Source organism: Ranitomeya variabilis, chromosome 4, assembly GCF_051348905.1.
Source record: "Ranitomeya variabilis isolate aRanVar5 chromosome 4, aRanVar5.hap1, whole genome shotgun sequence".
In the NCBI taxonomy this organism is placed as follows: domain Eukaryota; kingdom Metazoa; phylum Chordata; class Amphibia; order Anura; family Dendrobatidae; genus Ranitomeya; species Ranitomeya variabilis.
This window is the reverse complement of record NC_135235.1, coordinates 729,252,069-729,279,032: the sequence shown is the minus strand read 5'-3', so window position 1 is coordinate 729,279,032 and position 26,964 is coordinate 729,252,069. Positions and strand designations below refer to the sequence as shown.

Genomic DNA, 26,964 nt, shown 5'->3' with positions numbered 1-26,964 from the left:
GTTGCATCCATCCTGGTGTGGTACTTGGGAAAATCACTGAAGGGTGGTGGTGGGGAGGGGCTATTAAACTTCTTCTGTGTTTCTGTCCCTATCAAGGATACAAAGGAAAACCTCCTGGTGGTGCAGTCATGATGGACTCCTGGAAACAATATTACTTGTAGGACTAATTCCTACTTTCTTGACCAACCAGAAATCAACACTTAAATTTGAAAGCCAACATACAGATAACAGTCTATTATTCTTCATTTGCTATAAATATTCATCTGGTTAATTAAGAGACAATGCTGTATGTCTTCAAAATGCCAAAAGTAAAAAAAAAAATGTTTTCTAAATATTTAAAAAAACAAACAAATTCAAATTACCCCGTTTGCCATATTCAAAATAAAACAATAAAAGAAAATCAAACATACACATATTTGGTATTGCCGCGTTCAGAATCATCCAAGCTATCAAAATAAATAAAGAAATAACTCGATGGTTAAACCGCGTAATGAGAAAAAAGTCAAAACGCCAGAATTACCTTTTTTTGGTCAACACAACATGCATTAAAATGCAATAATGGCAATCATAAGATTGTATCTGCATCAAAATGGTATTCATTAAAAAACGTCAGCTCAGCACCCAATACATAAGCTCACACCCAATCAGCGATCATGAAAAATGGAGACGCGATGGGTATCGGAAAATGGTGTAATTCTTTTATATTTTACCTATTAAAGATGAGTTATTTTTACTGATAAATGTTTGTTTTTGGTAGTTTACTTTCTGTTGGTATTTGGTTTATCCTATAAAACTCCCATATAATATTCTCACCTTGAATTTATTCTATAAAACTCCCATATAATATTCCATCCTTGAACGCATGCCGCGCATTATGTTTTTGTACAATTTGTCAATAATATATATAGTTTCTCCCTGTCTGAGTTATTTTTGATGGTCAACAAAATATGTTTTTCCTGTAATTAATTTCTCACCCTCTAGGTATGATGACTTTTCTCTGTGTGGGCTTTTTGATGTTTAAAAAGGTTGTCCACTAGTTCTTATTCCTCATGTTTGGTCCTATTAAAATAAAAACACTTATACAAACCCCCCATGCCGGCACCGTTTCAGCGGTGTCGGCACTTGCGTTCTTGGGTCTCTTTTGAGGTTTTTACGTCATGTGAGCCCTGTGCCCAATCAGCGCTGGTGTCACTGTCCCCACCTTAGGACAAATCGAGCATCATGAGGTAGTCAGAGAGCAGCCGCAGCCCTGGCTTCCTGTTTATGTTCAATACGTCCGAAGGCAAAAACAGTGAAGATACCGCTGATTGGGCGCAGGGCTCGTGTGATGTAACAACCTCACATAAGCCCCGGGAGAGTGAGTCTCGACACCGCTGAAGAGGAACAGGCAGACGAAGTATGAATGCTTTTATTATAATGAGGCCAAACATGAAGAATGAGTTCACTGAGAAAAAAATTATAATATATAATTATATGTAAAATGATCCCTTGATTAGAAGATTCACTGACAAATAAAACTAAACTTTCTTAATTCTAAATGTAAAATTATACCCATAATTCACCCCCTGAAGGTTAGTCAGAAGGTGACAAATAGAAAAAACATATATCCCATGTCTCAGTATATAGGGTGAGGTGACATATACACACTCAGCCTCTCATTTCAACGGGTTTCGTCGGCCTCACCAAAGGCGACTCATCAGGTGACTATTTAATATTGACCTATATTCAAGTGAGACTAGATTAAAGGTACCGTCACACTAGGCGAGGTTGCAGCGATATCGCCAGCGATCCGTGACGTTGCAGCGTCATGCATAGCGATATCGCTATGTTTGGCACGCAGCAGCGATCTGGATCCTGCTGGGATATCGCTGGTTGCAGGGAGAGTGGACGAACTTTCTTTCGTCGCAACTCTCCCGCTGACACCGCTGGATCGCCGTGTGTGACGCCGATCCAGCGATGTCTTCACTGGTATCCATGGTAAACATCGGGTTACTAAGCGCAGGGCCGCGCTTAGTAACCCGATATTTACCATGGATACCATGGTAAAAGTAAAAAAAAAAACACTACATACTCACCGTCTGTTGTCCGTCACGTCCCCTGGAGCTTGCCGTACTGACTGTCTCAGCGCCGTCCGGCCGTAAAGCAGAGCCCAGCGGTGAACCTGCAGTAACAGCGGTTCACCGCTGGGCACCGCTGTTACGGCCGGCCGGCGCTGAGACACAGTCAGTGCGGCAAGCGCCGAGGGACATGAAGGACGACAGAAGGTGCGTATGTAGTGTTTTTTTTTTTTTTTTACATGGGGACTACGGCATCGCTGAAGACAGTTTCAGCGATGCCGAAGTCGCTTGGTCGCTGGAGAGAGCTGTCTGTGTGACAGCTCCCCAGCGACCACACAGCAACTTACCAGCGATCACGTTGCTGGTCGCGATCGCTGGTAAGTTGCTTAGTGTAACGGCACCTTAAGAAAACCCTAAAATCATTTATGATATTAGTAGGCGCTGGGGACATTAATGAAGGAAGTGGAGGCGGCGCTGGTGCATAGAGGGCCTGAGTGATGGCTTGGAGGCCTTTGTGTCCGGGGGGGGGGGGGGGAAGACATGTTCCCCGGGCAGAATACAGGTGTGAGGGGCAAATTATAAAACGAATAGTCCAGTGTTTTCAGGAACCCCAAATAAAAGAGCCACGTTGACAGAATGCAGCATTAGTGCTGCACAAGGTGGCTCTTTTAGTTAAAAACGCCAGGGGGGGTGACAGGTTCCCTTTAAGAAGATCCAATTTTGGTTAAAATTAGTCTAACATTCTGAACATAAAAAAGGCTTTGATGTTTATTAACAGTTGATTTCCAAATAAAATATTTCCCACATTAAGAAAATTAAAAAGTCTTCTCCTCTATGTGACTGCTCTGATGTTTAACAAGAAGTGCTTTCCGGTTAAAACATTTCCCACATTCTGAACAGGAAAAAGGTTTCTCCCCTGTGTGGGTTCTCTGGTGGTTAACAAAATGTGATTTCTCTGAAAAATATTTCCCACATTCTGAACAGGAAAAAGGCTTCTCCCCTGTGTGAGTTCTCTGATGTCTAACAAGAAGCGCTTTCCGGCTAAAACATTTCCCACATTCTGAACAGGAAAAAGGCTTCTCCCCTGTGTGAGTTCTCTGATGTCTAACAAGAAGCGCTTTCAGGCTAAAACATTTCCCACATTCTGAACAGGAAAAGGCTTTGTCCCTGTGTGAGTTCTCTGATGTTTAACAAGAAGTGCTTTCCGGTTAAAACATTTCTCACATTCTGAACAGGAAAAAGGCTTCTCCCCTGTGTGGGTTCTCTGGTGGTTAACAAGATGTGATTTCTCTGAAAAATATTTCCAACATTCTGAGCAGGAAAAAGGCCTCTCCCCTGTGTGAGTTCTCTGATGTCTAACAAGAAGCGCTTTCTGGCTAAAACATTTCCCACATTCTGAACAGGAAAAAGGCTTCTCCCCTGTGTGAGTTCTCTGATGTCTAACAAGAGTAGGTCAATATAAACAATCATAATCTGTGCCTCAGCATTCTCAAGCCACATGAACAAAAAGAAAGGGTCCTTAAAACGACAGATTGTATTGAATAGCATGCTTTTTTTCTTTTTTCATCTCTCCTCCAGCTGCTGTTCTTAGCTCGGAGGAGCCAGTTGCAATTTATTCTTTAGGTATGCAAAATATGATTGCCATGACCACAGGGACTTTACCCTAACAGGGTCTTATAGGCTATAAATGCTTCTGGAGACCAGGGGGCCATACCGTGATGGTCACCCTGGATAAATGGGCCACAGCAGGCCTGTTAATTAACATATTTACATTACAAAAATGGACATATCAATGTAACATTGACAAATAAGGAATGTCACTGTGCCATTCCGGACCCTTGCACTCTCTATCATTTTTGGAACACTTGTGTCCGTCTCCAGGACGGCGTCCTCCTCTTTCCCTATTTCTTTAATCTTCAAGTGTGGTTTGATAAAGACCCATCAAGGGGTCGAAACGTTGCCTCAACACTTTTACTAATTACTGTGGTGTTCATCAATAAAATTTCACGTTTATGACGCATTCTAAATTCATCCTCTGAGTGCGGTTGTTTCTTCTAATACATCACCACAGGGCAGGGCGGTGAGAGGGGAACTAATAACGCAGCATATGGCAGGCAGTGAGTGGGCACTAATAACTCAGCACATGGCGGGCATTGAGTGGGCACTCCTAGTGTGATGCTGCACCTTGCTCTTCAGGACACATCATGGGCCTAGTTTTCAGCATCGGCTCTCGTCTATTGTTATGTACGTAGCGTGACTGAATGGGATACAGAACTTGCAGTCTTCTACATATACACCTATGGCTGCAGGCAGATTATACTAGACCTACATATATTTCTTACTATTTATGTGCAGCTGGTGATTTGAGAGCCGTGTCTGTAACTGCTGTAGAGGAGCAGGCGGCTTCTCATTTATTGTTGCAGCATATAGCATAACATTGCCCATCACTGACTATATCTGAGCTTATGATGGGAGATTTTCCAGTATCAACCTGTTGTATAACTTGGTTGTAAACGATAACTTATATGTACATATATGGTGTTTCATCCTCACTTATATACATTTTAGGAACTGAATTAAAGCAATTATTTGTTTTGGTAACAGTAAGTGTTGTCCTTTGGATATGGACTTATTAATTATTTAAGGACTCTTTTTGTCTTGTTTTGGTAAGTCAGCTGGGTCCCCCTGGGCCAGTTGCGGTGCTGCTGGGGGTGGCATGGTGGAGCTGTTCTTAAACTTGAAAAGGGGTCAATACTGAGAGAGGTATCAACCGGACAATTTTTGGTATGGGCAACAGTGTTCTGGGTCCCCATGGGCCAGTTGTGGTGTGACTGGGGGTGGCATGATGGAGCTGTTTGTTGTTAAAATTTAAAATGGGTCCCTACTGAGAGAGGTCTCAGAGGGACATTTTTGGTATGGGCAACAGTCAGCTGGGTCTCCCTAGGCCAGTGGCTGGGGGTGGCATGGTGGAGCTGTTTGTTGCAGTTTTTCAAAATTGTTGAACCTTCAATTCCCCTCCTCCTTTTTTCAGAGTCAAGTTATTGTTGTTTAATGTTATTCAGTGGAGGGGCAACCATCCTGAAATTACTTTAAGACTCCTGTGTCAACTCATGACACAGGAGTGGCAATTTCAGCCCGCAAGAGCTTCCAGCTACAGAGAATCACAAAAACTGCAAACTGGACAAAAGGTACAAAACAAAAGGACAAAGTCCACTTAGCTGATCAGCAGACTAGTAGCAGGAACATGCAACCGAAGGCTCTGGTTACAATGATGACCGGCAAGGAAATGACTGGAGAGCAAGGCTAAATAGGAAACTCCCAAACACTGATGGAAGCAGGTGAACAGAAGAAGCAAAGTGCAAACAAGTCACCAGTACCACCAGCAACCACCAGGGGAGCCCAAAAAGCGGATACACAACAGTACCCTCCCCTTAAGGAGGGGGCACCGAACCCTCACAAGAACCGCCAGGGCGATCTGGATGAGCCCTATGAAAGGCACGAACCAAATCCGAGGCATGAACATCAGAGGCAGTTACCCAAGAATTATCTTCCTGACCATAGCCTTTCCATTTAACCAGATATTGAAGTCTCCGTCTGGAAATACGGGAGTCCAAGATCTTCTCCACGACGTACTCCAATTCACCCTCCACCAGCACAGGAGCAGGAGGTTCAGTAGAAGGAACCACCGGTACCTCATATCTCCGCAACAACGACCGATGGAACACATTATGGATAGCGAAAGATGCCGGGAGGTCCAAACGAAAGGAAACAGGGTTAAGAATCTCCAAAATCCTATAAGGACCGATGAACCGAGGCTTAAATTTGGGAGAAGAAACCCTCATAGGGACAAAACGGGAAGACAACCACACCAAGTCCCCAACGTGAAGGTGGGGACCAACACGACGACGACGGTTAGCAAACTGCTGAGTCCTCTCCTGGGACAATTCCAAATTATCCACCACTTGTCCCCAAATCCGATGCAACCGATCCACCACCGCATCCACTCCAGGACAATCCGAAGATTCAACCTGACCAGATGAAAAACGCGGATGAAACCCTGAATTGCAAAAGAAAGGAGAAACCAAAGTGGCAGAACTAGCCCGATTATTAAGAGCAAACTCCGCCAACGGCAGAAAGGCAACCCAATCATCCTGATCCGCAGACACAAAACACCTCAAATAAGTCTCCAAAGTTTGATTAGTTCGCTCCGTCTGGCCATTGGTCTGAGGATGGAATGCAGACGAAAAGGACAAATCAATGCCCAACCTGGCACAGACTGCCCGCCAAAATCTAGACACGAACTGGGTACCCCTGTCAGAAACGATGTTTTCCGGAATACCATGCAAGCGAACCACATTTTGAAAAAACAGAGGGACCAACTCAGATGAGGAAGGCAACTTAGGCAATGGCACCAAATGAACCATTTTAGAAAAACGGTCACACACCACCCAGATGACAGACATATTCTGAGAAACAGGGAGATCCGAGATAAAGTCCATAGAGATGTGCGTCCAAGGCCTCTTCGGAATAGGCAAGGGCAACAACAACCCACTAGCCCTAGAACAACAAGGCTTGGCCCGAGCACACACATCGCAAGACTGCACAAAAACACGCACATCTCGAGACAGGGAAGGCCACCAGAAGGATCTAGCCACCAAATCTCTGGTGCCAAAAATTCCCGGATGACCTGCCAGAGTAGAAGAATGAACTTCCGAGATGACTCTAGTGGTCCACTCGTCAGGAACAAACAGTCTACCAGACGGACAACGATCAGGTCTATCCGCCTGAAATTCTTGCAAAGTACGTCGCAAATCTGGAGAGACAGCAGACAAAACCACTCCATCCTTAAGGACACCAGCAGGTTCAGAATTCCCAGGAGAGTCAGGCTCAAAACTCCTAGAAAGAGCATCTGCTTTCACATTCCTAGAACCCGGTAAGTACGAGACCACAAAATTAAACCGGGAAAAGAACAACGACCAACGTGCCTGTCTAGGATTCAGGCGCCTGGCAGACTCCAAATAAATTAAATTCTTGTGATCAGTCAAAACTACCACCTGATGTCTGGCACCCTCAAGCCAATGACGCCACTCCTCAAATGCCCACTTCATGGCCAAAAGCTCCCGATTTCCAACATCATAGTTTCGCTCGGCGGCCGAAAATTTTCGCGAAAAGAACGCACAAGGTCTCATCACTGAGCAGTCGGAACTTTTCTGCGACAAAACCGCCCCCGCTCCGATCTCGGAAGCATCGACCTCAACCTGAAAGGGAAGAGAAACATCAGGCTGGCGCAACACAGGGGCAGACAAAAAGCGGCGCTTAAGCTCCCGAAAGGCCTCCACGGCAGCAGGGGACCAATTGGCAACATCAGCACCCTTTTTAGTCAAATCCGTCAGAGGTTTAGCAACGCCAGAAAAACCAGCTATAAATCGACGATAAAAATTAGCAAAGCCCAAGAATTTCTGGAGACTCTTCAGAGAAGTAGGCTGCGTCCAGTCGTAAATAGCCCGAACCTTGACAGGGTCCATCTCAATAGAAGAAGGGGAAAAAATATACCCCAAAAATGAAATTTTTTGAACCCCAAAAACACACTTTGAACCCTTTACACACAAAGAATTCTCCCGCAAAACCTGAAAAACCCTCCTGACCTGCAGAACATGAGACTCCCAGTCATCAGAAAAAATCAAAATATCATCCAAGTACACAATCATAAATTTATCCAAATATTCCCGGAAAATATCATGCATTAAGGACTGAAAGACAGAAGGTGCATTAGAAAGGCCGAAAGGCATTACCAAATACTCAAAATGGCCCTCAGGCGTATTAAATGCGGTCTTCCACTCATCCCCCTGCTTAATTCGCACCAAATTATACGCACCACGAAGATCAATCTTAGAGAACCACTTAGCCCCCCTTATGCGAGCAAACAAATCAGTCAGCAAAGGCAACGGATACTGATATTTGACTGTAATTTTATTCAGGAGACGATAATCAATACAAGGCCTCAGAGAGCCATCCTTTTTAGAGACAAAGAAAAAACCAGCTCCTAAAGGTGATGAAGAAGGACGAATATGTCCCTTTTCCAGGGACTCCTTAATATACTCGCGCATAGCAGCATGTTCAGGTACAGATAGGTTAAACAAACGACCCTTTGGAAATTTACTGCCAGGAATCAGATCTATGGCGCAATCACAATCCCTGTGAGGAGGGAGTGAACCAATCTTAGGCTCTTCAAAAATATCACGATAATCAGACAAAAATGCCGGAATCTCAGATGGAATAGATGACGAAATGGACACCATAGAAGTGTCCCCATGAGCCCCCCGACATCCCCAGCTTAACACAGACATAGCCTTCCAGTCAAGGACTGGGTTATGAGACTGTAACCATGGTAATCCAAGCACCAAAACATCATGTAAATTGTACAACACAAGGAAGCGAATCACCTCCTGATGGTCTGGAGTCATACGCATAGTCACTTGCGTCCAGAACTGTGGTTTATTACAAGCCAAAGGTGTAGAATCAATACCCTTCAGAGGTATAGGGACTTCCAGAGGCTCTAAATCAAACCCACAGCGCCTGGCAAAGGACCAGTCCATAAGACTCAGAGCGGCGCCCGAGTCCACATAGGCATCCACGGTAATAACTGATAATGAACAAATCAAGGTTACAGACAAAATAAATTTGGACTGTAAAGTGCCAATTGAAATGGACTTGTCAACCTTCCTAGTACGCTTAGAGCATGCCGATATAACATGAGCAGAATCACCACAATAGAAGCATAACCCATTTTTACGCCTATAATTCTGCCGCTCGCTTCTGGACATAACTCTGTCACATTGCATTTTCTCTGGCGTCTCTTCAGAAGATACCGCCAAATGGTGCACGGGTTTGTGCTCCCGCAAACGCCGATCAATCTGAATTGCCATTGTCATGGACTCATTCAGACCTGTAGGCGCAGGGAACCCGACCATAACATCTTTAACGGCATCAGAAAGGCCCTCTCTGAAATTTGCCGCTAAGGCGCACTCATTCCACTGAGTAAGCACAGACCACCTACGAAATTTTTGGCAGTATATCTCCGCTTCATCTTGCCCTTGAGATAGGGCTATCAAAGCTTTTTCAGCTTGAATCTCCAAATTAGGTTCCTCATAAAGCAACCCTAAAGCCAGGAAAAACGCATCCACATTGAGCAATGCAGGATCCCCTGGTGCCAATGAAAATGCCCAATTTTGAGGGTCACCTCGCAGCAAAGAGATTACAATCTTAACCTGCTGGACAGGATCTCCTGAGGAGTGAGGTCTGAGAGAAAGGAATAATTTACAATTATATTTGAAATTCAAAAACCGAGATCTATCTCCGGAAAACACCTCTGGTGTAGGGATTTTAGGTTCAGAAATAGGAGCATGTATAACAAAATCTTGTAAATTTTGAACCTTCGTAGCAAGATTATTTAAACCTGCAGCCAAACTCTGGACATCCATGTTAAACAGCTAAGGTCAGAGCCATTCAAGGGTTAAGAGGAGGTAAGAGGCAGCTAGACAGCAATTAAGGGCTAGGCAGCAAAACTCTGAGGGAAAGAAAAAAAAAAAATTTCCCTTCAACACTTCTTTTTCTCCTGCTTCAGCCCAAACAATTAACACTTTGTTGGCCGGTCATACTGTCATGGTTCCCAATGGCAAGGGAACGTAAAAAACACATAAGTAACGAACGAGCTCTCGGGTGATGGAAACTCGAGTTGACCGTGAGCTAAATCTACCACACAACTAACAGTAGCCAGGGAGCATACCTACGGCTTCCTATATGCCACGCGCCAGCCGGAGGACTAACTACGCCTGGTAGAGGAAGAAACAGACCTGGCTTACCTCTAGGGAAATACCCCAAAAGATGATAGCAGCCCCCCACATGTAATAACGGTGAATTAAGAGGAAAAGACATACACAGTATGAAAGTAGATTTAGCAAAGAGAGGTCCACTTTCTAGATAGCAGAAGGATACAAAAGAGGACTTCACGGTCAACTGAAAACCCTTTCAAAAAACCATCCTGAAATTACTTTAAGACTCCTGTGTCAATTCATGACACAGAAGTGGCAATTTCAGCCCGCAAGCTTCCAGCTACAGAGAATCACAAAAACTGCAAACTGGACAAAAGGTACAAAACAAAAGGACAAAGTCCACTTAGCTGATCAGCAGACTAGTAGCAGGAACATGCAACCGAAGGCTCTGGTTACAATGATGACCGGCAAGGAAATGACTGGAGAGCAAGGCTAAATAGGAAACTCCCAAACACTGATGGAAGCAGGTGAACAGAAGAAGCAAAGTGCAAACAAGTCACCAGTACCACCAGCAACCACCAGGGGAGCCCAAAAAGCGGATACACAACAGCGTCCTCCAGGGTATCAGGAGGAGGATGAAGTGCCAGAGCGTCCTTCAGACGGTCAGACAGACCCATACGGAACAACCCCCTCAGGGCTGCATCATTCCAATTAACTTCAGCTACCCAGCGCCTAAACTCTGAGCAGAACCATTCATCGGAGTGCTTCCCCTGTGTCACACTCATCACCATATCTTCTGCAAGACGCACTTTATCAGGCTCATCATAAATGTGCCCCAGAGAGGGTTCACAGACATATGTTCAGGAGCAGAGGAAGAGAGAGAGAAGGCCCATGCCTGCGGGGATCCCCTTAATAAAGACATAACTACTCCCACCCTCTACATTTCATTTCCAGAGTCCCGAGGACGTAACTCAAAAAACAACTTACATCACTCCTTAAAGACCCTGAACAATTTTTTATCCCCAGAAAAAGTGTCGGGTAATTTTACCGGCGGTTCGGGGTCCACTAAGTATATATACATCAGAGGGTCCCTCCTCCCAGGACCAAAATGGAGCAGACACCTGTAAAGCACCTGCCACATCTCTCTGCGTCTGCAAAAGCTGAGAAAGCTCATTAACCTGTGCCATGACATCCTGTACCGGGTCCATGGCATACAAACACCACCTCCCACACCAGGGAGAAAAACTATCAGGTCAGCTATAATGTCATGATACATGGGTATTAATGCTGCAGGTGAAACTGCACCCAGCAGCAACGGAGCTGGACCAGAAACCGGGTAACTAACATGAACACCAACGGGACCTTTCACATGAGACAGAGTGATCAGGTAAAGCAAAAGGACCTACGATCATGTGACAGAGTGGGAGGCGGTCAGGAGGCGGAGTCAGACGGTGGGGAAACAGAGAAGGGACAAGCATAAAAGAATAGTGAAACAAGCAGAGGTCGTAGACAGGAGATTACCATATACTAAGAGGGAGAGTAATAGAATAGTCAGAAGCCAAGCCAGGGGTCAGTAACCCAGGAAAACGAATAAAGCACGTGACAGCAAGACACTAAGCAAGCCAGCACACACTTCAGAGGTCAAGCATACAGACTGCAGAAAAACCTATAGCTGACAAGGATACCAGGTTAGGAGCGAGTATAAATAGCCCTCCCATCTTGAGAGAGAGGCTAAGAACATTAACCCTGAGAGCACAGGACATTAACCTTGTCCTAACCATGACAGTAAGAAGAAGGGTGGTGGGATGATATTATACATTAATATCAGATGGTGTAATCAGCGGCATATTACTGTTAAGGAAAGTCACTGCAGTCAAAACATTGAACTCTTAGCAGTTGGCCTAAGGCCTTACTATCTACCTAGAGAATTCTCCATTTGCATTGCAGTAGTCACGTATATACCTCCAGCTGCCAGCCAAAAGCAGCTAATGAAATGAACAAGTTTTTCAACAGATTCACTAACACATGCGCAGTGGCATCAGGAATGGGGAATGGAGCAGTGGAACAATCAGCAGCATTGACAATGGGGGATAAACTGCCTGCTTTCACTGTCTCCCCAAGCGATGTGAGGAAACAGTTTAGTAAACTAGTTATTGGCAAAGCAGCTGGGCCTGATGGCCTCAGTCCACGTGTCCTCAGAGCATGCGCAAACCAACTGTGTACTGTCTTTCAGCTCCTGTTTAACTGGAGCCTACAATTACAGAGAGTACCAATGCTGTGGAAGACCACCTGCCTGGTGCCGGTTCCCAAGATCACTTTGTATTCGCTCTAGTTCCATTTTATCCTTCCTTAGCACCGATGCCCAAAGCTGTACACAGTACTCCATGTGCGGTCTAACCAGGGATTTGTACAGAGGCAGTATAATGCTCTCATCATGTGTATCCAGGCCTCTTTTAATGCACCCCATGATCCTGTATGCCTTGGCAGCCGCTGCCTGGCACTGGATGCTCCAGGTAAGTTTATCATTAACTAGGATCCCCTAGTCCCAAGTCCTTCTCAACGTCAGATTAAGGCTGCTTTCACATATCAGTTTTTTGTCGTCAGGCTCAATTCGGCTAATTATGAAAAAAACGGATCCGGTGAATGATGTCCCAGATCCATTTTTTTCTCATAAACTTGTATTGGCGACGAATATAAGGCCGGACTACACCACCGATAAAGCAGCCACAGCCAGAGACTGAGAAGAATCTGTGACTTCTCTGCATTTAGTGGTTGCTACTCACCTGGGCAGTCATATGTAGGAATCTTCTCCTTACACCACTCATCACCCCTCACATATGTCTCTGTAGTATTAATATGGGTTAAATCTTCACCCTGAAACAAATATTGTAAAAGTCACAGACAGATGGAGAAAAGTCTTATCTATGATCAGCTCTAATCCTGCCATCTCCACCGTTCTCATTACACAAGTATAAAACATTTAATACTGGTGGATAAAACAAGACTGAGCACAAGACCTTCATAGCCATCTACACATCATAGGGGAGATCTCATGACTCCACTCCATCTACCTGATGACCCTTAGGAACATTGGGATCTTCTTGTTTATAGTCCTGTAGAAGAAGAGGACGGGGACATCTCTCTGGTGTTGTCATCTTACCAGATAGATCTGGAGGAAACACATACAGGGACTGAATTCATTCTATACATACAGATAATTATAATTATAGGTCATGTGTATTTAGTCCTGTCTATTACCTGATGATGTGAAGGACTGAGGAACCTCCATAATTACGTCCTTGTACAGATCTCTGTGTCCTTCTAAATACTCCCACTCCTCCATGGAGAAATAGACTGTGACATCCTGACACCTTATAGGAACCTGACACATACAATGATACCATCATCACCCCAATCTCTTCATAGTGTTACTGTATAATGTCCCAGCATTCCCAGCAGTGTCACCTCTCCAGTCAGCAGCTCAATCATTTTGTAGATGAGTTCTAGGATCTTCTGGTCATTGATGTCCTCAAGTATCAGGGGGTGAGATGGAGGTCCCATTATTGGGCTCAGGTGTCTTCCACATCCCTCACACACAGGGTCCTGACAGTGCTCCTTAGAAGTCTTCTTCACTACTGTGTAATCCTGGTTATGGAGAGACACATTAATAAATCTCACTACAGACATTTCCAGAGTCCTCACCTCTCCAGTTCTGTCCATCTGTTATTCCCATAGATAAGAATGATGTAATGTGACGTCATCAGAATCTCTCACCTCTCCAGTAAGCTGGAAGATGATCTCTAGGGTGAGGTGTAATATCCTCTCCGCCATCTTGTCTCTGTCCATATCCATCTTTGGTGGGTAAATCAGGAAAATTCTCTTATATAGAAGATCTTCGCTGAGAGGATCCGATATTGTAGAGACCTGAATGAAAAGAAGATGAGCCGACGTAACATCATAAAAAATCCTGTGTAATACAATTACTGGAGGTAATAAAGGAAACATATGAGGAGACATATTATTTTACAGTATTTAGTTTTACATCTACTATATGATTGTCTAAGGCTACTTTCACACTAGCATCGGTACAGGGCCGTCGCACTGCGTCGGCCTGACGTACCGACGCATACTGTGCAAGCGCCGCACAACGGGGGCAGCGGATGCTGTTTTTCCACGCATCCGCTGCCCCATTGTGAGGTGCGGGGAGGTGGGGGGCAGAGTTCCGGCCGCGCATGCATAGTCGCAAATGGCGGACCGTCGGCACAAAAAAAGTTACATGTAACGTTTGTTTGCGGCCGGCGGTCCGCCACAACACGACGCAACCGTCGCACGACGGTTGCGACGTGTGTCAATATGTCGCAATGCGTCGCTAATGTTAGTCTATGGGGAAAAAAGGCATCCTGCAGACAACTTTGCAGGATGCGTTTTTTCCCCAAAACGACGCATTGCTACGTATGCAAAAAAACGCTAGTGTGAAAGTAGCCTAAGGTTCACTTCTATCCTTCTGTCCTTCTGTCTGTCTGTCTGTCACGGATATTCATTGGTCGCGGCCTCTGTATGTCATGTAATCCAAGTCGCTGATTGGTCGTGGCAAAACAGGCACGCCCAATCAGCGATGGGCACAGTCCGGCGGGAAAATGGCCGCTCCTTCCTCCCCGCAGTCAGTGCCCGCTCCGTACTCCCCTCCAGTCTGCGCTCACACAGGGTTAATGGCAGCGTTGACCGCAGTGTAACGCACTCGGTTAACGCTGCTATTAACCCTGTGTGACCAACTTTTTACTATTCATGCTGCCTATGCAGCATGAATATTAAAACGATCTAATGTTAAAAATAATTAAAAAAAAAATCGTTATATACTCACCGTCCGTCGGCCCCCGGATCGACAACAGGCCTTTCCCGCTCGCGACGCTCCGGTAACCGTTCCATGCTGCGATCTCGCGAGATGATGACGTAGCGGTCTCGCGAGACCCCTATGTCATCATCTCGCGAGACCGCAATGCACTCTTGAGACCGGAGCGCACGAGCAGTGTCGGTAACCGCTTCGCTTGGATCTGGGGGCTCCGGAAGGTGAGTATATAACTATTTTTTATTTTATTTATTTTTTTAACAGGGATATGATGCCCACATTGCTATATACTACGTGGCTGGGCAATATACTACATGGGCTCTGCTATATACTACGTGGCTGGGCAATATACATGGGCTGTGCTATATACTACGTGACTGGGCAATATACTACATGGGCTGTGCTATATACTACGTGGCTGGGCAATATACTACATGGGCTGTGCTATATACTACGTGACTGGGCAATATACTACATGGGCTCTGCTATATACTACGTGGCTGGGCAATATACTACGTGGCTAGGCAATATACTATGTGGCTGGGCAATATACTACGTGGCTGGGCAATATACTATATGGGCTGTGCTATATACTACGTGGCTGGGCAATATACTACGTGACTGGGCAATATACTACGTGGCTGGGCAATATACTATATGGGCTGTGCTATATACTACGTGGCTGGGCAATATACTACGTGACTGGGCAATATACTACGTGGCTAGGGCTAGGCAATATACTATGTGACTGGGCAATATACTGACTGGGCAATATACTGCATACTACGTGGCTGGGCAATATACTACGTGGCTCTGTGCTGTATACTACATGGCTGGGCAATATACTACATGGCTGGGCAATATACTACGTGGCAGGGCAATATACTATGTGGCTCTGTGCTGTATACTACGTGGCTGGGCAATATACTACGTGGCTGGCCAATATACTACATGGCTGGGCAATATACTACGTGGCTAGGCAATATACTACGTGGCTAGGCAATATACTACATGGGCTCTGCTATATACTACGTGGCTGGGCAATATACATGGGCTGTGCTATATACTACGTGACTGGGCAATATACTACATGGGCTGTGCTATATACTACATGGCTGGGCAATATACTACATGGGCTGTGCTATATACTATGTGGCTGGGCAATATACTACATGGGCTCTGCTATATACTACGTGGCTGGGCAATATACTACATGGGCTGTGCTACATACTACGTGGCTGAGCAATATACTACGTGACTGGGCAATATACTACGTGGCTAGGCAATATACTATGAGGCTGGGCAATATACTACGTGGCTGGGCAATATACTATATGGGCTGTGCTATATACTACGTGGCTGGGCAATATACTACGTGACTGGGCAATATACTACGTGGCTGGGCAATATACTATATGGGCTGTGCTATATACTACGTGGCTGGGCAATATACTACGTGACTGGGCAATATACTACGTGGCTAGGGCTAGGCAATATACTATGTGACTGGGCAATATACTGACTGGGCAATATACTGCATACTACGTGGCTGGGCAATATACTACGTGGCTCTGTGCTGTATACTTCGTGGCTTGGCAATATACTACGTGGCTGGGCAATATACTACGTGGCTGGGCAATATACTATGTGGCTCTGTGCTGTATACTACGTGGCTGGGCAATATACTACATGGCTGGGCAATATACTACGTGGCTAGGCAATATACTACGTGGCTAGGCAATATACTGCATACTACGCGGCTGGGCAATATACTACGTGGCTAGGGCTAGGCAATATACTATGTGACTGGGCAATATACTGACTGGGCAATATACTGCATACTACGTGGCTGGGCAATATACTAAGTGGCTCTGTGCTGTATACTACGTGGCTGGGCAATATACTACGTGGCTGGGCAATATACTACGTGGCTGGGCAATATACTATGTGGCTCTGTGCTGTATACTACGTGGCTGGGCAATATACTACGTGGCTGGCCAATATACTACATGGCTGGGCAATATACTACGTGGCTAGGCAATATACTACGTGGCTAGGCAATATACTGCATACTACGTGGCTGGGCAATATACTACATGGCTCTGTGCTGTATACTACGTGGCTGGGCAATATACTACATGAGCTGTGCTATATACTACGTGGCTGGGCAATATACTACGTGACTGGGCAATATACTACGTGGCTAGGCAATATACTATGTGGCTGGGCAATATACTGCATACTACGTGGCTGGGCAATATACTACATGGCTCTGTGCTGTATACTACGTGGCTGGGCAATATACTACGCGGCTGGCCAATATACTACGTGGCTGGGCAATATACTACGTGACTGGGCAATATACTACGTGGCTGGGCAGTATACTACGTGACTGGGCAATATACTAAGTAACTGGCCAATATACTACGTGGCTGGGCAATATACTACGTGGCTGGGCAATATACTACGTGGACATGCATATTCTAGAATACCCGATGCGTTTGAATCGGGCCACCATCTAGTCTATTAATAAAACCTATATATTTTAGGCCACAGACAACAAGCAGTTTCTCCCTCGTAGTTGGCAGCTGAATACGTTCCTCATAGACTCATCTTCCATAACGCTAATTCTCGTCTCATTTACCGACACTGGAATCGGCATTAGCAATACTGCAGGAGAAATTCATTACACGTGACAGGAGAAATAACTACTTCATGATGAGGAAGACATTTTCATCTTCTACTACGGCTCTAGAAACAGATTTGTCCAGAGTCCGTCACTGACTCCATCACCACCGGTGGTCTAAATGAACTCTTTTGGGCACCAGAACAAAGATGTACACCGCAGGGACGCCACAGGTGCGGATGCAACAAAAACCCTGGCAGTTTAAAAACTTGCTGCTGTGAAAAGCCAGCATGGCATCTAAGAATGTGTGACAGAGTTCGGCTGAATGGCCTCCTCCCCCAAGTGCTCGATAGTATGAGGCGGCCTAGTTTCTATGTACATACATGCCTAATAATAGTGTCTGAGCCTGCAATGTGCGAAGGTCTATTAGGACAGGTCAGACGCAGAATGCATTAAGTTACCTTTCATCACCCCATACACATTGGACTAAAGTTACAGAAAAGCACTGATTTCAGGGGGTTTGAGTGACTATATAATGTATTTGGGGGCCTCCCGACAGATGATATCAGGGCAGAGATGTATCTGGCATCCTGAATTTCAGAGGCTAATCCGTTTGTTCTTCCTTTAGAAAATTATTATTATTATTATTTTTTTTATATAGCACCATTAATTCCATGGTTCTGTACATGAGATAGTCCTCCTCTATAGGAGTCTGGGGATGAATCTCTCATACAGACCACAGGAAAGCTGGAATATTTGTGTATATGGGGGAGTCGGGAGAGATAGCCGTCTGCCAAATGACCGTTCAGCCAACACTTATCTCATGTGTATGGGGCTGTTAGTATTATACTGACAGGTAGTGATGATATACTGGGTCACGGAGTGAATTACCGTATATACTCGAGTATAAGCCGACCCAAGTATAAGCCTAGGGTGGGAAAACGTATTGACTCGAGTATAAGCCTAGGGTGGGAAATGCAGCAGCTACCGGTAAATGAAAAAAATAAAAATAGATACCAATAAAAGTAAAATTAATTGAGACATCAGTAGGTTAAGTGTTTTTGAATATCCATATTGAATCAGGAGGCCCATATAATGCTCCATGCACTTCTTTATGGCCCCATAGATGCTCCATATAATGCTCCATGCAGGTATGGCCCCATAGATGCCCCATATAATGCTCCATGCAGTTATGCCCCCATAGATGCTCCATATAATGCTCCATGCAGTTATGCCCCATAGATGCTCCATATAATGCTCCATGCAGTTCTTTATGCCCCCATAGATGCCCCATATAATGCTCCATGCAGTTCTTTATGGCCCCATAGACGCTCCATATAACATTGTGCCACATTATGCTGCTGCTGCACTAAAAAAAAAAAAAATTACATACTCACCTCTCGTCGCTGCCCGCTGCTCCTCAGCGTCCCGTCTCTCCGCACTGACTGTTCAGGCAGAGGGCGGCGCGCACACTAGTACGTCATCGCGCCCTCTGACCTGCACAGTTACAGCAAGAGGATGGGAAGACGGGGCGGCGGTGGAACGAGGGAAGGTAAATATGACATGCTCACCTGCTCCGGCGCTCCTGGCACGGTGTTCGGCGCGGCAGCTTCTTCCTGTAGTGAGCGGTCACATGGCACCGCTCATTACAGTAATGAATATGTGGCTCCGCCCCTGTGGGAGTGGAGTCCATATTCATTACTTTAATGAGCGGTACCACGTGACCGCTGAAGAGGGGAAGAAGCTGCCGTGCCGAACACTGTGGGACCGCGTCAGGAGTGCCGGAGCAGGTGTGTATTTGACAAGCGTCGCTCCCCCTCACCCGCCGACCCCCCCACCAACCATGACTCGAGTATAAGCCGAGAGGGGCACTTTCAGCCCATTTTTTGGGCTGAAAATCTCGGCTTATACTCGAGTATATACGGTACCTCTATAATGGACTGCTTGCTAGAGATGGGGTGCACTTTACGAAGACTGGAAAACATGTATTTGGAAGTCGCCTTGCTACATTCATCAGGAGAGCTTTAAACTAGAACAATATGGGAAGGGAAGCAAAAAGGCCAGAAAAAGCCATACACCTGAAACTACTATTGAGAATTCTGCTATGAGAAGTGGAAAGGAAGAACAAAGACAAAAAAAAATTGAAATAATAAAAATATTGGAGGTAGAGAAACCAATCACAAACTAAAATGTTTCTATACAAATGCACAAAGCATGGGCAGCAAACAAGGAGAATTGGAACTACTAACACAGGAGAAGAAATAGTGCAGCACCCCAGGTAACCAGCTGCTGCAGTGATGTTGCTTTTCCTTCGGGGAGGGTAATATCATGCTTGGAGGCAATGGAATTCTCATTACCAGGTAAGGCACCCACACACAACACATTCCAAATCCAGGCCAGGAGGGGGAGCTCGGGACCCCGATTCAGGGGATCTTCCCTCAGCTATATGTATCTTGACCTGGAGGAGAAGTGAGGGTAGTCTGAGAGAGACACTGAAGGAGGAGGAAGTCTGGAACTGAGTGCAGACAGGACAGGCCGAGCAGCCACGAGGGAGCTGCAGCCTCTGGAAGGAGTGAGAAAACCTGAAGGGTTGAATGTGGTGAAGCTACAGAGGTAAGGAGCAGAGGAGGGAGATTGAAGGCTCAGCAGGGGAACAGCAACAGGACACCCTCAGAGTCAGAGCGCATGAGCTGGGTACCGAGAGCCTGAGGTTGTGGATAACTCCAGAGTCCACAGCAGAACCAGAGGGCCAAGAACTGTATGTGATTTGCCCATAACACACCTGAGATGCAGCAGCACCTGAAGTGCCCAGGTCATGATAGAGTCCCTACAAAATGGCTCAAGCTGTCCATCATGCAGGTACCTGTTCCAGGACAGGGGGAAAAAGGAATTTGCCAATAAGCATTAGGCAGCAGAGACCTCACACAACAGTGCAAGAAGGAAAGGCTCACGGACCTCAACTGGGAAAGGGATTCTCCCATTGCCTCCAGGCCGGCTGGACCATTCCATCACCTGTTCCTGGTACCCTGGACTGTGGACTGCTACTGCTAGTAAACCAGGTAAACACTTTACAACTCCGTGTTCTCCACTTATTCGTTGGCCTACCACATTATTGGCACACACCTTGGGAGCCCTGGGGACCCCGCTTCACCTGTAGGAAGAGTCACCATCCAGCCACCATACCATCACACCAGAGGACCCCTTTAAGCGGCGTCGGTCCCTACTGACCGAGAACCACAGGTGGCATCATGACAAACTATTAAAAAAAAAACCTTTAAAAGACCTTCCCCCTTTTATTGGGCGCCCAGGGCCACGGACCGGGTCGCAGCCACCGTGACTTCCCTTCTAAGTCAACCGGACCCGGTACTTAGTACCCAGCTGCCCTGGTGGGGCGACCCAATATGATGTAATTTGAATCACTGAAACTTGGTGGGACGATACATATGATTGGAATACAAGACTAGAAGGATACAACTTATTTGCAAGAAACAGACTTGATAAACGAGGAGGAGGTGTCACATTGTATGTTAGAAAAGCGTATATCTGCACAGAGATTGAAGCTTCAGAGTCTGCGAGTTCTGTGGAAACTGGGTAAGAATACAAGGAGAGAACAACGGTAAGTGTTGTGAATTGGATTATTTGGCTCCCTCTTGTGGTCACTAGCGACATGACACTTTGAGTTTCTTTCCCCAGCTTGGTACCCACCTGGCTCGTTAGTCCAGGGGTGTTGCTATTTAAGCTTCCTGGATTTGCAGTCTGGTGCCTGGCATCATTGTAATCAGTTCCTTTCTGTTTGCTCCTGTCTGCTGGTCCTGGTTCTTGCAAAATAAGCTAAGTCCTGCTTCCTTGTTTTTTGGTTATTTGCATTGCTCTTATTTTTTGTCCAGCTTGTACTAAATGTGATTCCTGTTTTTGCTGGAAGCTCTAGGGGGCTGATTTTCTCCCCCCGGCCATTAGACGGTTCGGGGGTTCTTGAATATTCAGCGTGGAAATTTTGATAGGGTTTTTGCTGACCGTATAAGTCATCTTACTATATTCTGCTATTAGTCAGTGGGCCTCTCTTTGCTAAAAACCTAGTTCATTCTTACGTTTGTCTTTTCTTCTTACCTCACCGTTATTATTTGTTGGGGGCTTGTATCCAACTTTTGGGGTCTTTTCTCTGGAGGCAAGAAAGGTCTGTCTTTTCCCTTCTAGGGTTAGTTAGTTCTCCGGCTGGCGCGAGACGTCTAGAACCAACGTAGGTACGTTCCCCGGCTGCTGCTATTTGTGGTGCTAGGATCAGGTATACGGTCAGCCTAGTTACCACTGCCCTATGAGCTGGTTTTTGTGTTTGCAGACTTGGTAATTACTTCTGAGACCCTCTGCCATTGGGGTCATAACAGGTAAGGACATCATTGTAGGCATTTACTACAGGCCGCCTGTGCAAGCTGAAGATATGCATGAACTCTTTATGCATCAAATGGCCAAGTTCTCCAAAAATATGAAATAGTGGTCATGGGATATTTCAACTATCCAGACATTTGTTGGGAATCTCTCTCAGGTAAAACTAACAGGTCAAGCAAATTCTTATCCTCTCTTGCTGACAACTTTATCTTTCAAAAGGTAGGGGAGAAAACAAGGGAACGTGCTACCTTGGATCTAGTCATTGTAAACAGGGAAGAAATGGTTGAGGAGGTAAGAGTGGCTGGGACCCTAGGAGGCAGCGACCATGCTATTTTAGAATTTTGGATAACTAGAGGAGGAAGACCTGTGAAGACTCAGACTTCAAAGTTAGATTTCAGAAAGGGAGATTTTAAGGGACTCAGAAAGAGAATCGGAGGGATCCAATGGCTGGATATCCTTAAGGACAAAAATGTCCAGGAAGGTTGGGAAATCTTGAAAAATGAGATTCTCAAAGCACAATCGTTAACAATTCCAAAAAGAGGGAAGAATACAAAACATTTAAGGAAACCAGGATGGATGAACAAAGAACTTAAACACATGCTAAAAAGGAAGAAAGAAATGTTTATCAAATGGAAAGAGGGAGGCATATGTAAAGAAGAATATAATGCTGTCTGCAGAACCTGCAGGGCACAAATCAGATTATCTAAAGCTGACAATGAATTAAGGCTTGCAAGAGATGTCAAAAGCACTAAAAAAGGATTTTGGGGATATGTCAAAAGTAAAAGAAAAGTCAAAAGATCCTATAGGATTCTTACAGGATGAAAATGATGAAATAGTAAGAAAGGATGTTGAGAAGGCCAAACTTTTAAATTCCTATTTTGCATCTGTTTTCTCTCAGAAAGGAAATGTAATATCAACTGATCTTCAATGCCCTATTAAAGGAGTAGAAGAATCCAGGGTATCTATAAATAGAAAGATAGTGAGGAAACACTTAGCTAACATAAATGAATTCAAGTCTCCAGGTCCAGATGAATTACAGACAGAGTACTGAAGGAGATAGCAGAATACATTTTTTAACCACTCTTTATAATCTTTGAAAATTCTTGGAGAACAGGAGAAGTACCAGAAGACTGGAGAAGAGCAAATGTCGTTTCTATCTTCAAAAATGGGAAGAATGTGGACCCAGGGAACTATAGGCCGGCAAGTCTGACTTCTATACCAGGAAAGATATTTGAACAAATTATGAAACAACATATATGTAAGTACCTGGATAAGAATTAAGTGATTAACCAGAGTCAGCATGGTTTGTAACTAATAGACTAACTTAATTTCCTTCTATGACAGAATCACTGACTGGTTGGATCAGAGAAATGCTGTAGATATAGTATATCTTCACTTCAGCAAAGCATTTGACAAAGTATCTCACACCTTCCTTATTGAAAAAATGACTAAGTATGGAATGGACAAGGCAACTGTTAGGTGTATTTATAACTGGCTTAGTGATCGGACCCAAAGACTGGTCTGCAAATCCAGTTGGAGGAATGTCTCAAGTGGGGTACCACAGGGTTCTGTCCTGGCCCCTGTATGGTTCTACATATTTATCAATGATTTAGTTGAAGAAATTGAGGGTACACTGATTAAATTTGCTGATGACACAAAGCTAGGAGGGATAGCTAATACTAGAGAAGAGAGAGAGGATTCAAAAAGATATAAATAAACTGGAGCAGTGGGCAGCAACTAACAGAATGGTTTTTAACAAGGAAAAATGCAAAGTTCTACATTGGGCAATAAAAATGAAAAAAAGCATTTACAGAATGGGAGGCATAGGGCTAAGCAACAGCACATGTGAAAAAGACTTGAGTATACTAATAGATCATAAACTGAACATCAACAGTGTGATGCAGCAGCAAAAAAGGCAAATACAGTTCTGGGATGTACTAACAGAAGCATACAGTCTAGATCACACAAAGTCATTATTGCCCTCTACTCCTCTTTGGTCAGACCTCACCTGGAATACTGTGTCCAGTTTTGGGCACCACATTTTAAAAAAGACATTAACAAACTGGAGCAAGTTCAGAGAAGAGCGACCAGAATGGTGACAAACCATGTCCTATGGGGAACTGTTGCAGGATTTGGGAATGTTTAGCTTGCAAAAAAGAAGACTGAGAGGAGACTTACTAGCTGTCTACAAATATCTCAAGAGCAGTCAGATTGTAGAATGCCGCCCCACAGAGTATAATGGTATAATGCAACCACCCCACAGAGTATAATGTAACCCCCCATAGAATATAATGCAGCCCCCCACATAGTATAATGTAGCCCCCTCATAGAGTATGATGCACTCACCCCTCATATAATATAAATATAATACAGCCCCCAATAGAATATAATGTAGCCCCATCAAAGAGTATGATGCAATCCTCCCTCATAAAATCTAATACAGCCCCCCATAGAATATAATGTAGCACCTCATATAATATAATACAGCCCACCTCCCCATAGTATATAATGTAGCCCCCATAGTATATAACACAGCCTCCCCCATAGAATATAATGTATAATGTACCCCCTATAGTATATAACACAGCCACATAGTATATAACACAGCCTCCCCCATAGAATATAATATACCCCAAATAGTATATAACACAGTCTCCCCCATAGAATATAATATACCCCCCATAGTATATAACACAGCCTCCCCCATAGAATATCATATACCCTTCAATAGTATATAACACAGCCTCCCCCATAGAATATAATATATCCTCCATAGTATATAACACAGCCACATAGTATATAACACAGCCCCAAGAGAATATAATATACCCCCATAGTATATAGCACATTCTGCATAGTATATAACACAGCCTCATAGTATATAGCACAGCCTGCATAGTATATAAGAAACCCTCATAGTATACAGGTCCTTCTCAAAAAATTAGCATATAGTGTTAAATTTCATTATTTACCATAATGTAATGATTACAATTAAACTTTCATATACTATAGATTCATTATCCACCAACTGAAATTTGTCAGGTCTTTTATTGTTTTAATACTGATGATTTTGGCATACAACTCCTGATAACCCAAAAAACCTGTCTCAATAAATTAGCATATTTCACCCGACCAATCAAATAAAAGTGTTTTTTAATACCAAACCAAAAAACCATCAAATAATAATGTTCAGTTATGCACTCAATACTTGGTCGGGAATCCTTTGGCAGAAATGACTGCTTCAATGCGGCGTGGCATGGAGGCAATCAGCCTGTGACACTGCTGAGATGTTATGGAGGCCCAGGATGCTTCAATAGCGGCCTTAAGCTCATCCAGAGTGTTGGGTCTTGCATCTCTCAACTTTCTCTTCACAATATCCCACAGATTCTCTATGGGGTTCAGGTCAGGAGAGTTGGCAGGCCAATTGAGCACAGTAATACCATGGTCAGTAAACCATTTACCAGTGGTTTTGGCACTGTGAGCAGGTGCCAGGTCATGCTGAAAAATGAAATCTTCATCTCCATAAAGCATTTCAGCCGAGGGAAGCATGAAGTGCTCCAAAATATCCTGATAGCTAGCTGCATTGACCCTGCCCTTGATGAAACACAGTGGACCAACACCAGCAGCTGACATGGCACCCCACACCATCACTGACTGTGGGTACTTGACACTGGACTTCAGGCATTTTGGCATTTCCTTCTCCCCAGTCTTCCTCCAGACTCTGGCACCTTGATTTACGAATGACAAGCAAAATTTGCTTTCATCAGAAAAAAGTACTTGGGACCACTTAGCAACAGTCCAGTGCTGCTTCTCTGTAGCCCAGGTCAGGCGCTTCTGCCGCTGTTTATGGTTCAAAAGTGGCTTTACCTGGGGAATGCGGCACCTGTAGCCCATTTCCTGCACACGCCTGTGCACGGTGGCTCTGGATGTTTCCACACCAGACTCAGTCCACTGCTTCCTCAGGTTCCGGTCACCTCTTCTCGTTGTACAGCGTTTTCTGCCACATTGTTTCCTTCCAACAGACTTACCATTGAGGTGCCTTGATACAGCACTCTGGGAACAGCCTATTTGTTGAGAAATTTCTTTCTGGGTCTTACTCTCTTGCTTGAGGGTGTCAATGATGGCCTTCTTGACATCTGTCAGGTCGCTAGTCTTACCCATGATGGGGGTTTTGAGTAATGAACCAGGCAGGGAGTTTTTAAAAGCCTCAGGTATCTTTTGCATGTGTTTAGAGTTAATTAGTTGATTCAGAAGATTAGGGTAATAGGTCATTTAGAGAACCTTTTCTTGATATGCTAATTTATTGAGACAGGTTTTTTGGGTTATCAGGAGTTGTATGCCAAAATCATCAGTATTAAAACAATAAAAGACCTGACAAATTTCAGTTGGTGGATAATGAATCTATAGTATATGAAAGTTTAATTGTAATCATTACATTATGGTAAATAATGAAATTTAACACTATATGCTAATTTTTTGAGAAGGACCTGTATAGCACAGCCCACATAGTATATAGCACAGCCCACGTAGTATATAACAGCCCGCATAGTATATAAGAAATCCTCATAGTATATAGCACAGCCCGCATAGTATATAGCACAGCTCACGTAGTATATAACACAGCCCGCATAGTATATAGCACAGCCAGCACAGTATACAGCACACCCCGCACAGTATATAGCACACCCCGCACAGTATATAGCACACCCCGCACAGTATATAGCACAGCCCGCACCCCGCACAGTATATAGCACAGCCCGCACAGTATATAGCACAGCCCGCATAGTAAATAGCACAGCTCTCATAGTATATAGCACACCCCGCATAGTATATAGCACAGCCCGCATAGTATATAGCACAGCCCGCATAGTATATAGCACAGCCCACATAGTATATAGCACAGCCCGCATAGTATATAGCACAGCCCGCACAGTATATAGCACAGTCCACACAGTATATAGCACTGTCCGCATAGTATATAGCACAGCCCACATAGTATATAGCACAGCCCGCATAGTATATAGCACAGCCCGCACAGTATATAGCACAGTCCACACAGTATATAGCACAGTCCGCATAGTATATAGCACAGCCCACATAGTATATAGCACAGCCAGCACAGTATATAGCACAGCCCACATCTCTGTTATAGTGGAAAAAAACCACTCCTCACCTCTCCTCGTCCGCGCGCTGCTACCTGTTCCTGTCTCAGCGGCTGCACTGCCTGGCACACAGTGAGTGCGCAAACTTATTGCACATCCGTAGTGTCAGAGGCAGAGC

The 26,964-nt window shown here is 44.7% G+C and overlaps 1 protein-coding gene across 1 annotated transcript in view; it reads right to left on the bottom strand.

Annotated features, from left to right (window-relative positions):
* The window catches only part of LOC143769347 (gastrula zinc finger protein XlCGF53.1-like), a 51,354-nt gene extending 37,605 nt beyond the window's left edge, over positions 1 to 13,749 (bottom strand). The window contains exons 1-5 of the mRNA XM_077257829.1: positions 13,604 to 13,749; positions 13,295 to 13,474; positions 13,088 to 13,211; positions 12,901 to 12,998; positions 12,613 to 12,703 (exon numbers count right to left, since the gene is read on the bottom strand). Of these exons, the coding sequence (XP_077113944.1) occupies positions 12,613 to 12,703; positions 12,901 to 12,998; positions 13,088 to 13,211; positions 13,295 to 13,474; positions 13,604 to 13,681 (571 nt within the window). The 5' untranslated portion in view covers positions 13,682 to 13,749. The remainder of the gene's footprint in view (positions 1 to 12,612; positions 12,704 to 12,900; positions 12,999 to 13,087; positions 13,212 to 13,294; positions 13,475 to 13,603) is intronic.
* Positions 13,750 to 26,964: the final 13,215 nt, after the last annotated feature.